The sequence below is a fragment of the Sycon ciliatum genome, chromosome 2 (genome assembly GCF_964019385.1).
Source record: "Sycon ciliatum chromosome 2, ocSycCili1.1, whole genome shotgun sequence".
Lineage (NCBI taxonomy): Eukaryota > Metazoa > Porifera > Calcarea > Leucosolenida > Sycettidae > Sycon > Sycon ciliatum.
The window spans coordinates 3,658,605-3,671,343 of record NC_088644.1 but is presented as its reverse complement, the minus strand read 5'-3'; the positions used below and the strand labels follow the sequence as shown (position 1 = coordinate 3,671,343).

Here is a 12,739-nt window from a genome sequence, read left to right as displayed (position 1 = left end):
AAGTAATAGTTTATTTGTTTGAGTTTGTATTTTCATGTTGCGCTGAGTCGCCTAAAACTGATCGTCATCGATGTATCGACGGAAGAGCCTAGTAGTAGTAATGTACTGTGGAGCGGAAGAAGAGGACATCCTCGCACTCCATGCGCAGGATAAAATATTTTGAGGACTCGGGTCGGAAACAGAAGGAAGACGATGATGGCTACAGCGCGCGACGAGTCATTTGAGGGCGACACTTTCATCGAGCGTAAAAGAATTGATGCTGGTAGTCCCACGATCTGCAGTGACGAGGAATTCTACTCTGATGACAATCTGGCAAGCGATTGGCATCGACAATGACTTGGGAGGTGAGTCGGCCAATGATTTGGCCAGAATGGACATCGCTGCACATATCCGGGACAATGCCAGTATTGGTTGCAACTGCAAAAACAATCAATGGACTCTGGTGCTCCCTCAACTTGCTCAAGTCGATAATTTGTGTACCCTTATGCGGAACATCGCTAGCACGAGCAGTAGGCAGTGAAAGCAGTACTCTCTGGCGAGCGGAGAAAACCGTGTGCAGATGGGCTTTGGTGTGGGGAATATGAGTGCGACGTCGAGTATGCTGTGTGCATCAGTGTATATCGTATAATTATCTGAAAGTACAGGTGGAGTGTGATGGGGAGGACGTGGAGTGTCAACTTCTTCGTCCGTCTACAGATGTTGACCGTGTTTTCGCTGGCGGTTCTCCAGGGCAGCGGTGCTCCAAACAGGAGGTATTTCGGACACCCAGCTCAGCTGCCATAGAAATTTTGGATGTGGCTGAGTACCTGTCAGCTCATGCTATAAGACCCTGGACAGAGGAACTGACCCAGAAAGGATGAACCAAGGGACATATCAACTGTGTGCAAAAGTGACAATCCTGTTGCTGTACATAGAATTTCACCATTTCAACAGTGCTGCATATAATACCATTGTAGCAACACTTAGACATGTCAGATCAATCCAAAACTTTCAGAAAGTGAACATTAGGTGTGTTTGATCATTTTTGAACAAAAAACTGAAAATCGAATTTTTGGTCTGTGGTCATATTTTAGCGTGCTCTGGCTCAAGTATGCACAGGCCAGTCATTCTGAGCCCTGCCAAGGGGACCTACATGTAGCAACATCCAAACATCTAGTTGTCCTGAGATAAAGCACCACGGGTATGAATTGCACTAGTTGTCCAAATAACCGTGCTCATTCCAACCATTACCTTTGGGTCTGGTTCCAACCATCCCCGTTACGGCATCACGGACATCTTCCGCTTGCGGCTCAAAAGCCGTAGAACTGTCAGTCCCCACCCAGATCCAGCCATCAGCTGGTTCGGGCTACAGAAAACAACAAGTACACCAACGTATCCGCCAGGCTTAGTCATTATACACAACACTTGAGGGAGGTAGCCCGAGGGCACCTTGCCCGGGGTGCCTTGCAAGTGGATAAGGCTATACATACCTGCTATGAGCCCATGCAGTAAAATACTGATTCGAAGGCAAAATTAATGGAATTACCTATAAGGCTATAACACTGTATAGTACACATTTGAATGGAATGTTGGATGCAAGATCTCGCAATTGCCATTCATAAAGAACATACAGAACATAGAGATAAGAGGGGGATGGGGGAGGGGGGGGGGGGGGGTGGATGCTCAGCCGGACCCTAGTTTTGTGGCCATGGTCAACATTACTAAGCTATCAGGCCATCATGCTTGGATTCAAGTAACCCAGGTGTCACATGGCTATTTCGATTCCGTCGTCAGTCCACAGAAACAATGTAATGAGGGGTTGGAATCTGGTTGGAATCTGCTGTTCATTTCAAATTATTAAGCCAAAGGAAGAATATAGGGTAAGCAGCTGCATTCGACCCTGTACAGATTTTCCCATCATCCACCAGACCACTACTGCACTCTCCAGCCGACCTCCACATTTGACTCATTGCCACCACAGCACACCACCAGCACAGCGACACATCCGTTGGCACTGAATTCCTTCATGCAGCTGTTTTGAGTATAAAACTCTCGTCAGTGAAGGTAGATATTGTACGAGTAGAATGGCTCAGATCTTAGCCATTCTACAATATCTACCTCGTGTGCTGTAGCAACGAGCTAACTGTTAGGTGTTGAGGTCGGCTGGAGAGCGCAGTTCTGGTCTGGTACATGATGGCAAAATCAAAGGAAGAATGCAAGGAGTTTACTGATGGCACTTACTCCACCTGAGCGTGATCCTCGCTGAACAATCCTCTCAGCTAGACTACTGTACACAACCAGTAGAACAACCTGTGTGTCTTGTTTGATGATCTGCCGGTCAGGGAACAAATGCATGCAAGACAGGTGAAACATAAGCAGCTTGAAACAAACGTAATAGGGTGACAACCACTGAACTGCAACTTCCACACATGGCCACAGAGACAAAGCATGCAATGAAAGACCGAAGGCTATGAAAAGAATGGATGTTCTATTCTTTTCCAGGGCGTAGGCATAACTGTTAGCCTTACATGTGACATTGTTGCCCTTACCCAATTGAACATTAAATTAATGTACCATATTTCCCGGAGTAAAATCCACACTGGAGTGTAAGCCACACCCAGAATCTTCGTCACGAAATACATACATCTACCCGGGCCGATATACCACCGTTAATTTGATCATCGTAGTAAAAGCCGCAACGGCTGTTTTGGGTGAATTACTGGTGCTTAAAGTGCTTAAAGTGCGGCCTATACATGTACATGTACTCCAGAAAGAAACGGTACTTCTTGATACCTACCTCGTTCAGTGCGTCATCAATGATCTGATCCGCATTCTCGTTTGTGTTGATATTGTTGGGCATGGCCCTCACAACAGTTATCTGTGTGCTGTTGAGTAGTGTTCCGTTCGCAGCACGCTCAAAGCTAGACCTCAAGCCTTCGGCGTAGATGTTATTCTCCGTGTAGAGCAGTGCCACCTTAGACCAGCCAAACCGTTGGACGAGCTCAGCTATGGCTGTTCCCTGGAAGCTGTCAGGCGGTACAACGCGAAGGAACCATGGATAGAGATCTGTGTTGGACAGTGTCTCCACAGTAGACCCATAGCTGACCTGAGCGACCATCACATCCTGTCGACCTGCAAACATAACACAGGTGCAACAGCACATCATAATATTATAGTGTATGTACGAGAGAGAGAGAGAGAGAGAGAGAGAGAGAGAGAGAGAGAGAGAGAGAGAGAGAGATCGTAGGCTGCACACATGCACATAGTATTCTCTACGTGCAATGAGACTTCAGAACACTGATCAGGTTGTCCATCATGATCTGGCATACTGCTCTGGAGTTGGCTTTTCTAAGAGTATTTTCACTGAGCCTGCATCACAATACCTGTTCGACCTGCTAGAAACATCTCAGTCCCACGCATCCTAGAACGAAAAATGCTTTTGATTCGCACGTTACTCTGATTCGGATCTTGTAAGGCAGCTCAATCCTGACTAACACACGGCCTCTAGCTTACCAAGAACGGTTGCTGCAGCAATGGAGCAGTTTGACCGGTAACCGCCAATCACAACATGTACACCCATGTCCGCCAGCTTCTGAGCTGCGTCGGCACAGTCCTCATCAGTATCCACAGCCATAGCTGAGCGACAATAGAGCAAAAGGACAAACAAAGCATCACATAGATCTCACTTTCCTTGAAGTTTATCAACAATTACAATTACTTGGACCTTTCGCGAAGATTTCTGCATAATCAATCAAACACTGAAGACTCAGTAAAGGAGGTTACTAATGCAGTAGAGCGCACTGGATATAGCAATCATGCTCTGCATGTCGCAGGCTATTGGCTGCAGAGTACAACTTATGAGAACCCTGCATAATAATTATATGCCAGTCATGTTGGCTTCCATAGAATCATACAGTACCTAGGCTATCAGGTCCCCAGTCGTTTACAACCCTTGGATATGTAACTGTGAAATTTAACGGCAATAGCACTTGAGTTGAGGTCCAGAGCCATCCAACTAACTTGGCCTATTAGCTCTCCTTGATACAGTGCACTATGTACGTAATACATACGACCTTAGCAACTGTTGAAGCCAACATGACATCGTGTATAAATAAGTATGTTCTGATTAGCAACAGTGCAGTACTGTTGGGCGCCCAGAACGGCCAGGCTAGAATTTCACCAATTTTTGAGAACAGTGTAGGCTGGATTTTATGCGGATTAGAACGGAAACCGTAATATACACTATAATGTACACTCAGACGTATAACTCTGCATAAGTGTACATGTAAGACTGTACCATCGAACAAGAACAAAACTGCTGTGGTCGCAAAAATAAGAACGGACTAGGCTTGAACCCTGACCCCCCCCCCCCCCCTGCAGTTCTTCGGCGCCTGACAATACTGTACTCATTGGTTTTGAGGGAAAAGATGCAAACGGGAGCAGTCTGAAGAAAAAATTGACTGTCACCACCAGAATTGGAACCAAGCCAAGAGAAAAAGTCCTAGGCTAATCGTACCATCTCCTATTCACGGTTTGTTCATTTCAGTAATTTTTGGTTTTAAGTGATGTGCCCGTGTGTACAAGGGAACCAGTCAAACTTAATCAGTAATACTAAGAGTAGATTACGCAACCGGCTGTGTGAAATGATAGCAGAGCTTGATGGAAGTGGACCATTGCTGTTGGAATGCGCGAGTGTGACGTACGCCGTACTTACGATAGGGATCAAATAATACTAGTGCAGATGTATTCTGTTCTATGTGGCGCACACTGACATTGAAGGCCGAAAGCTATTAGATACACAAGAACGAGAACAAGAACAAGAACATCAGCAGTAGCAGTAGCACTGACAAGAACAAATTTAAAACGAAAAGCAAACCACTACGGATTTGGAAAGTGAAATCGAAAGTATTCCAGCATGGATGCATACCACTTTTAATATTAAACTATTTAGAGTGAGAAATGAAATATGAATCTACAACACTAGTGAAGAGTAAGGATCTATAAGTTACTAGTTATGACAAACAGTCCACCAAGGCCTTTGTATAGTGGTGGTGGTGACTGATGATCACGGATATGAATAGGCTGCAGTGGGAGCCTCCGTGTTCTAAAAAAAGTCCACCAAGGTAACGAGATAATATACAGTCAGATAGTGCTACAAGGCACAAAACTGATAGGGATATTGAGACATTTGACGACCTGACACCTAGCTTCAACACATCTACGAAGCGCAAACCCAAACAACCTTCCAACTTGGAAGGCTCAGATGCGGAAAGTTCCAATGATAAGGAAGGGATGCGACACGAAGATGTGCACGAGCTATGTCCCTCGGCAGCAAAGAAATTAATTCTTGCCTTCCCATTAATCCCTCACACAATCTTGACCTTTTTATTATATTCTTTCGCAACCCACCCCCTCTACTCTGTTATCGGCTCTCTTAAGAGTTGTGCTCAACACTGTTGAGGCTTCCGATGGAAAACAGAAGCCTACTACTACTACTACTACTACTACTACCAAGAGTGCATAAACAAGAGTATGTAACTGTGGTGATGGGTCAGTGCGCGGCGCGCTGCCTTCATTACGTAACTTGCCTTCATCACGCTCTGAAAGCATGCATTCAAACTCACAATTTCTCGTACGAGCCCATCCGTTTTTGCTCGATTCGTTCCAGTACCTACGCGATCTCTAAATTCTGGCGCGTGAACTCCAGTTCCGCACGAAAGTTCATTTCAAACCAGAGGGAAAATGCGGTGTTTGATTTTCCGCATTGCGCGGACTGCAGCTGAATGATGTGATGAAGGCAGCGCGCCGCGCATCTGGCCCATAGAAAAGGGATCACAGTTGCATACTCTTGTTTATGGACTCTTGATACTACTTAGTAGAGTACACTGTGGAAAGGTACATGTGTTCGGCTATTATATGCATATCCATGTCTCCCATATGGTCTAGTGGTTAGGATTCGGCGCTCTCACCGCCGCGGCCCGGGTTCGATTCCCGGTGTGGGAACACATCTTTTTTTTCCTTTTTCCCCAGATATACGCAAACCATACTTATTGCATGCAGATATACGCATATCGTACCCGTGCCCTGAGAATCAGACTAACAAAGAATACACCGGGCTTCTATGTATTTAGGTCAGGGTCCTGGAGGCTTCTAATTCAGGAGAGATCGATTTATTACTTCGACCTATCAACAAATGGGGGAGGGGGGGGGGGGGGTATTATTCGAGATCAGCCTTATTCAAGACAAGGCTCTAAATGCACGGGAATGGTATGCCTGTAGATTATTTGTAGCCTTACGTATTCTCTACCCAGGGCATTGTCCTGTGTGTTGGATGAGTCGTTACCCTCGATACTCAAATACAGGAAGCCAATCTTGAACCGCGGACGATATCCCGGCGCAATTTCTGTTGGGATCTGGATAGGAGATATTAGGAAAGAAGAACGCAGGAGTTGGGTGCTTTGCGGACATGATTAAAACACCAACAATGGTCATTACAATTCTTTGTTGCCATCTTCAATAGGTCCGTCAAATAGTAGTAATAGGTTTTTCATTTGACCTGACGAGACCACACGACGCTTGCAGACCACAGCACGAACAGTTCACCAGCCACACTCCACGAAAGCAAGTAGTATTACTCCTGACAAGAAGAATAAAATATATATGCTATAAAGTAGCATTATTCAGCTTAACCCCTTCATTCAACAACTGCTTCTCCTCTGATGAGTTCCCCATCAACTTTATGGAACGAAACAAGACTTGTCAGGAGTAATACTACTTGCTTTCGTGGAGTGTGGCTGGTGAACTGTTCGTGCTGTGGTCTGCAAGCGTCGTGTGGTCTCGTCAGGTCAAAAGAAAAACCTATTACTAATGGTCATTACAAACTGAAGATTGAAGTACAGCAGGGATGACGGTCTTAATTGATTTCTTACCTGTGAGCTGAAGCCAGGCCAGACGAATGTCTGGTTCTGATTGGGAACATAGCCGGAGCTGGCAGTCCAGGACCCAATTGACAGCCAAACGTTACTCTACAGAAGTGATTCACCACAAATTTACACACAGACGCAACACCACGGCACGCACACACACACACACACACACACACACACACACACACACACACACACACACACACACACACACACACACACAGACACACACACACACACACACACACACACACACACATACACACACAGACACACACACACACACTTAATGCTGCGACACCAATCCATATTTGGGCATTACGCTGGGACGTACATTCACCATCAAAGCCAAAGGAATCAATACAAGGATGTTCAGAAACCTCATTGTGCATAAGAAGAGACCTACATCAAAGATGACGACTTCCTGGTTTGTCACAGCCGGCATGCGATCACTGGTGAAGTATACAGGGTGACCTGGACAATACAGAAGACAACACAATAACATATCAGGTTTGAATTAGCACTGTTGACAGCTGCGTCGACTCTGCTCCTGTCTAACAGGTTCAGGGAAGATGCGACCTGTTTATTATTATTATTATTATTATTTGAATTAGCGACCATGTGTCGCGTTTATTATTATTATTATTATTATTATTATTGTAGAAGAGAAAAGGACATACGGATACGAGTTAAGAGTAACTCTCCATCACTGTAACATGATACTATATACAGTCAGAAAGTGCAATAACTAGGCACAAAACTGACAGAGTTCTGAGACATTCGACGTCCTCACACCTAGCTTCAACACATCTCCGTAGCGCTAACCGACAGCCTTCCAACTTGGAAGGTTCAAGGTTATGGAAAGACCAAAGAGGGGAAGGCAAGCGCAACGAAAACGAGCAAAAGCTACAGTCCCAACGGAACAAAGAATGTCGATTGTTACTGGACGATGACGAGACCAGTACGATTATTTGACAAAGCGGTCTAACTACAATTCGAAGCAGCAAAGCAGCACACCACCAACTTGGGTGGGTCATAAAATTTAATATCAAAGATAAGTAAAGAAAGGGAAGCTTTGCGAAAACGAATTGTACAAGCCGTATTATTATTATTTATTCATATTTCGCGTTTGGCCAACACAATATCATAAGCAAGTGAAGGTACACTAGTAATGGCTAAGCATCGATCAAGATCATCCTGCTGCCAACAGATCTGTTCATTCTTGCTAGGTCAAAAGAGTTATGTCCAACACATGCTCAAATTTCTGCTTTGATGTTCACATTCTATTAATGACACCTGTAACAATTGGAAGAAGAACACCTTGAATACCTCCAGTGACATCATCTACATGTCTGTGCGTGAAAGGTTCCCATCCATGCATTTGTTTCCTAAGACAAAGGCCTCTGGTACAGTGGAGTTGGTATTTTTCGGATCCCCCGCACAAACAAATTCATGTTTTTTTTTACACAGAAAAGAAACCCGCGTTGTTCTGGTTTTACCTGCTGAACCAATGATACCACGTGCTGGTGAGTTGATTCTCAAGAGCTGATCGAGGATGGCACGCCTGCGTACACTTGCATCAGCCTACAGGCAGTGCACAACAAGTGAGCGCATATCCAGAAACAGGATAACGTGAATGTTAACTTCACAGTGACTCATGCATGGACTCATGACGTACAGTGGCTGTGAGTGAGGTGCGAATTCATGAATATAGTAATGAAGAGTAAAGACAATTCAGAATGACAAAAACAAAATGGAAGACAAATCAAGAATGCAAAGTACAGACCGAAGCAAGCTGGGTGATGCTAGAATGGAATCTGTCTGCTGCGGTCTGCATCTCTGTTAGCCAAGATCATGCTTCCATTGCCCCAATGTCTTGTCCCGGGACTTTGGAGAGGCAGTCGCATGAATGCCCAATCACTCTGCACCATCACAGGCAAACATGAAGTAGTGGCTAACTAGTGAAACATCGCGGCTTGTATTTTCTGGTCTGCACCACCGACCCAGCTACCTTGTGTAGCCCCTACCATGTCTCTGCTCTCTCCTGCTTCTTTCCCATCGCACTTCATTAATGAGGTTGGGTTTGAGGTAAAAACGAAAAAGAAAGAAGGGATGCTTGTTGTGTTGGGGCATCTTGTGACACTCTCAAAACACCCGGTGACCCAGCATCTAGTATACGTCAACCATGTGATATACAGAACATGGGTTACCTGGAGTTGTGTGGCATTCGCACTAAGCTGCATGCCAACAGCTTGCTGTATCAGCAAGACACTATCGACTACCTGTGCTCGGAAAGGCAGATTTATCATCCTCGAATCCTGCAGTTACGAAGAACACACAATCAGGACGAAGAACAGTCATACCATATCGGACACATTGATGCGGACATTATCCAGGAATCAGAGAAAGCGCACATCACTTCTGAATTCAAAAGAAAAGAAACCCCTGTTCTTCAGCAATGGGCATGACCATAATAGTACCATGCATGCTGGTAGTGAGAAGAAACCAAGCAGTGAAAGCCTCACCATCGAATTAACATCCCACCACCATTGATCTTTCATTGAAATCGTCTTACCGGAAGTATACTACATGTTGCCAGGCCGCTGGCAAACATATGCTCTGATGCAAGTATCTGCGTGAAGTTTTGCCAAATGCCAGACGATAAGTCAGCATCTGCAACATTGAATAGGCCGGGGAAAGAATGCAACCATATTATAGGGGAATTTGTGTATAGTAGCTACCTCATCATGATGAGAAGACTGCTCTTTATCAACATGACTGTGGTCTTGAAATACACATCAACATGTACATGTACAAGCATGGCATGGATCCTCTAAAGTGATAGGACAGGTCACTGAGGTAGTCTCACTAGTAATTATCACAATGGTCAATGAGTTCAAACACTGGTTTCACTGTGTTTAGGTGGTGCTATAATTATAATATCCAGGTGGTTTGTTTGATCACGTACACAGTAAAACACCAAATAGCAACCACCCTAGCAACCACCCTAGCAACCACCCTAGCAACCACCCTCTTTAGACTTTACACTATTTTAAACTTTCTGCACATTAGAATTTTCGTCATTAACTCCATTGTTGCTAAAACAGAGAGAAAGCGCGGAGGTAGGATGTGACCAGCATCTCTTACATTTAGGAACAACGGCAAGTGCTCCCTGCGTGTACAGACGCACCCCGCTGCCAATGGGTGTCTGCCCCAATGCCACTGCAGCCTGACTCGACGCTATCCATTGCCATCCTTCACCAGTGACACGCTGTTACCGTCAAAGGAAACAAGACAGGGAAGTAGAAACAGAGGAATGCAACACAAGCACAAAGGCATAGTTCAAATAAACTAGTGACAACTGAAGAAGTGCAGCATGGGGCTAAGGTTTTTCGATATTTCAACTATGACTAGTACTAGTAGTGCAGTGTAAGCAGTGTTTCTAATGACAGCTCAAAACTCTACGCAATTGGCCCAGAGTATGGGCACTACCCGAATGTGTCCAAAACCAGAATGTGTTTTAAAGAAATACATGCAGATGAGGCTCATCGTGTCTTCGCTGGCACAGGCATAAGCATCATAACAGAGGGCTGCCGATATCTTGGGGGCGCACTAGGATCAGATGAGTTTCGAAATCCATTCATCTGCCGGGGAGACGGTCGACAAGTTGTTCTTGTTGTTTATGATCCAAACAAAATAAAGTCAAAATCTACTGCTTATCGTTCTGACTCCTTCGCTGCGGTATCACTTGTTTGCGTGGCTTCAGAGTGCCTTCCTACACAAAGTGTTTCGTGAATTCTGTGCATTGTCTCGAGTGTAGACCTCTTGCTTAGCTCGCACAATATTTCCAGGTTTCTCTGATAGAACTGCATCACTAATGTCCTCTCTTCTCCTGTATGATACGTATTTTGAGGGCTCAAGATTGAAATTACATTTTTCGTTTCACCTTGCTACCTCGGTAGTTTCCTTGATTATTGACTTGAAATTTGCTTCTACATAGCTTTTCATTTCAATTTTCTGTTGTTTTACCTTCCTATTCTTTCAAATAAAGGTTCTGAGTATGACTAATGCTAGTACTGGCACTAGGTGATATATGTATATTGTAGAGAGTCAGGGATCGACATAGCAGAAAAAATCCACAGTCTAGTTATGCAAAATACACAACAATGACTTTACAATGGCATACTGCCTGGTGCCCGCCCTGGAGATGAGCATACGCACCAGTACAGTCACGCAATACAAAGCATGGAACTTATCATACAGCACCAAAACCAAACTCTGTCTGCTATAGTGTCTTACCGGCTCCCGAAATATAGCAGTGAAAGCAATGTTGCTGTTGGGAACATCGCTGACGTCCAGAAGGTTAATGCCAGTGCCGATGCCATATACCTAGATGTGTAAGAAGCACCATAACAGCATCAATCACATCACATTTTTTCGCACACTAGCCTGGAATGAAGCTGAGAGTGTGAGCAGTAGCAACTGGCCTCCACACGCTGTCTTCATACTATTCTGGTGCTGTGCCTGGTAATTCCCATTTAGCCCAATAGCGTAATCCTTCAAACTTACTGCCGAAGAAATTGGGCAAAACTACTTCCAAATAATACTTCCTCCGTTAACAAAAACTTCGTGATGGAATTTTGAGGGGCTGATTTGGGCACAAACTGCCGTGAAATGAGTCGCAATCACTTTCTTGGCCTTCCCTGGCATGCCATGACAGAGGTACGTGTGATATCTGAGCAAGCGTTGTACAAACGCGTCATAAGTTGTTATCTTATTACTTACGTTTCCTGCATGCATATGCGCATGCCTGTTGTTTTGTTGTCTTGTCTTGCTCTGAACGAGTGATATACAAGTCTTGAGTTTTTCCCAATCTGACAAGTGTGTCTTGGTCTTGTGTAGTGCCTGGGTTGCATGTAACAATTTGGCGACGAAGACAACGTCCTGCGCGATGGAGGGAGATCGTGACCGTCTTCCACCATTCGACACGTCCGGACCCCCATCTCAAGTGGCTCTGAGGTGGACAAAATGGGTTCGAGCCTTTGACTATTATCTGACGGGAAAGGACATTACGAACAAGAAGCGTTCAAAAGCACTGCTCTTGCACTTCGCGGGTCTAGAAGTTCAGGATTTATTCGAGGACCTATCCGACCCAGATGACAGCCTTCCACCAGATCAGAGAACACAGAATGACAATGAGTTCCTCAAGTGCAAGCGTACCTTGCAAGCTCATTTCGGTGCTCCTGCAAACCCTACGTATGAGAGGCACGTCTTCCGTCAACTCACTCGCCGGCAGGGAGAGTCCACAGTGCAGTACTGCACCAAGCTTCGGCAGCAAGCTCGGCTTTGTTCTTTCGAGAATGAAGGACAAACTGCGGAAGCTATACGTGACCAGATCGTAGCCACAGTCGACAGCAGTGAGCTGAAGAAGAAGCTCCTGTCAGAACCAGCCCTGACTCTGCCACGAGCGTTGGAAATGTGCAGAATTTGGGAGGACGCCCAGTCCCAGTCGGAAGGAATGTCCTCAACCACTTCTACTTCGTCTGGTACCGGTTATACCGGGAGTAGTAGTATGCTTGTCAATGCCGTGCACCACCGAGACCAGAGTCACAGGCAAGCTGGACGGGGTGGATGTGTGCAGTCATCGCGTGGCCAGTCACGTAAATGCGGTGGATGTGGAGACCAGTGGCACGAGAAGCGCGAGTCATGCCCAGCTTGGGGCAAGTCGTGCCGGAAGTGTAGGAAGCCAAACCACTTCGCCAAAGTTTGCCGTTCACAGCAGTCCAGCACTGGTGGCAGTGTACACATGGTTGGCCAGTCTCAAGAAGTACATG

General features: G+C 45.4%; 1 protein-coding gene and 1 non-coding gene across 2 annotated transcripts in view; one reads left to right on the top strand and one right to left on the bottom strand.

Moving 5' to 3' along the window:
* Positions 1-12,739, bottom strand: part of LOC135808291 (uncharacterized) — a 42,848-nt gene that overhangs the window by 18,186 nt on the left and 11,923 nt on the right. Inside the window, exons 7-19 of the mRNA XM_065321460.1 lie at positions 11,205-11,294; positions 10,053-10,176; positions 9,481-9,578; positions 9,116-9,223; positions 8,405-8,489; positions 7,312-7,379; positions 6,909-7,004; positions 6,276-6,392; positions 4,694-4,766; positions 3,493-3,615; positions 2,777-3,111; positions 2,221-2,310; positions 1,231-1,345 (exon numbers count right to left, since the gene is read on the bottom strand). Coding sequence (XP_065177532.1) covers positions 1,231-1,345; positions 2,221-2,310; positions 2,777-3,111; positions 3,493-3,615; positions 4,694-4,766; positions 6,276-6,392; positions 6,909-7,004; positions 7,312-7,379; positions 8,405-8,489; positions 9,116-9,223; positions 9,481-9,578; positions 10,053-10,176; positions 11,205-11,294 — 1,522 coding nt within the window. The remainder of the gene's footprint in view (positions 1-1,230; positions 1,346-2,220; positions 2,311-2,776; positions 3,112-3,492; positions 3,616-4,693; positions 4,767-6,275; positions 6,393-6,908; positions 7,005-7,311; positions 7,380-8,404; positions 8,490-9,115; positions 9,224-9,480; positions 9,579-10,052; positions 10,177-11,204; positions 11,295-12,739) is intronic.
* Positions 5,911-5,982, top strand: Trnae-cuc (transfer RNA glutamic acid (anticodon CUC)). Its single transcript has one exon. It is a non-coding gene; the product is annotated as a tRNA-Glu (tRNA).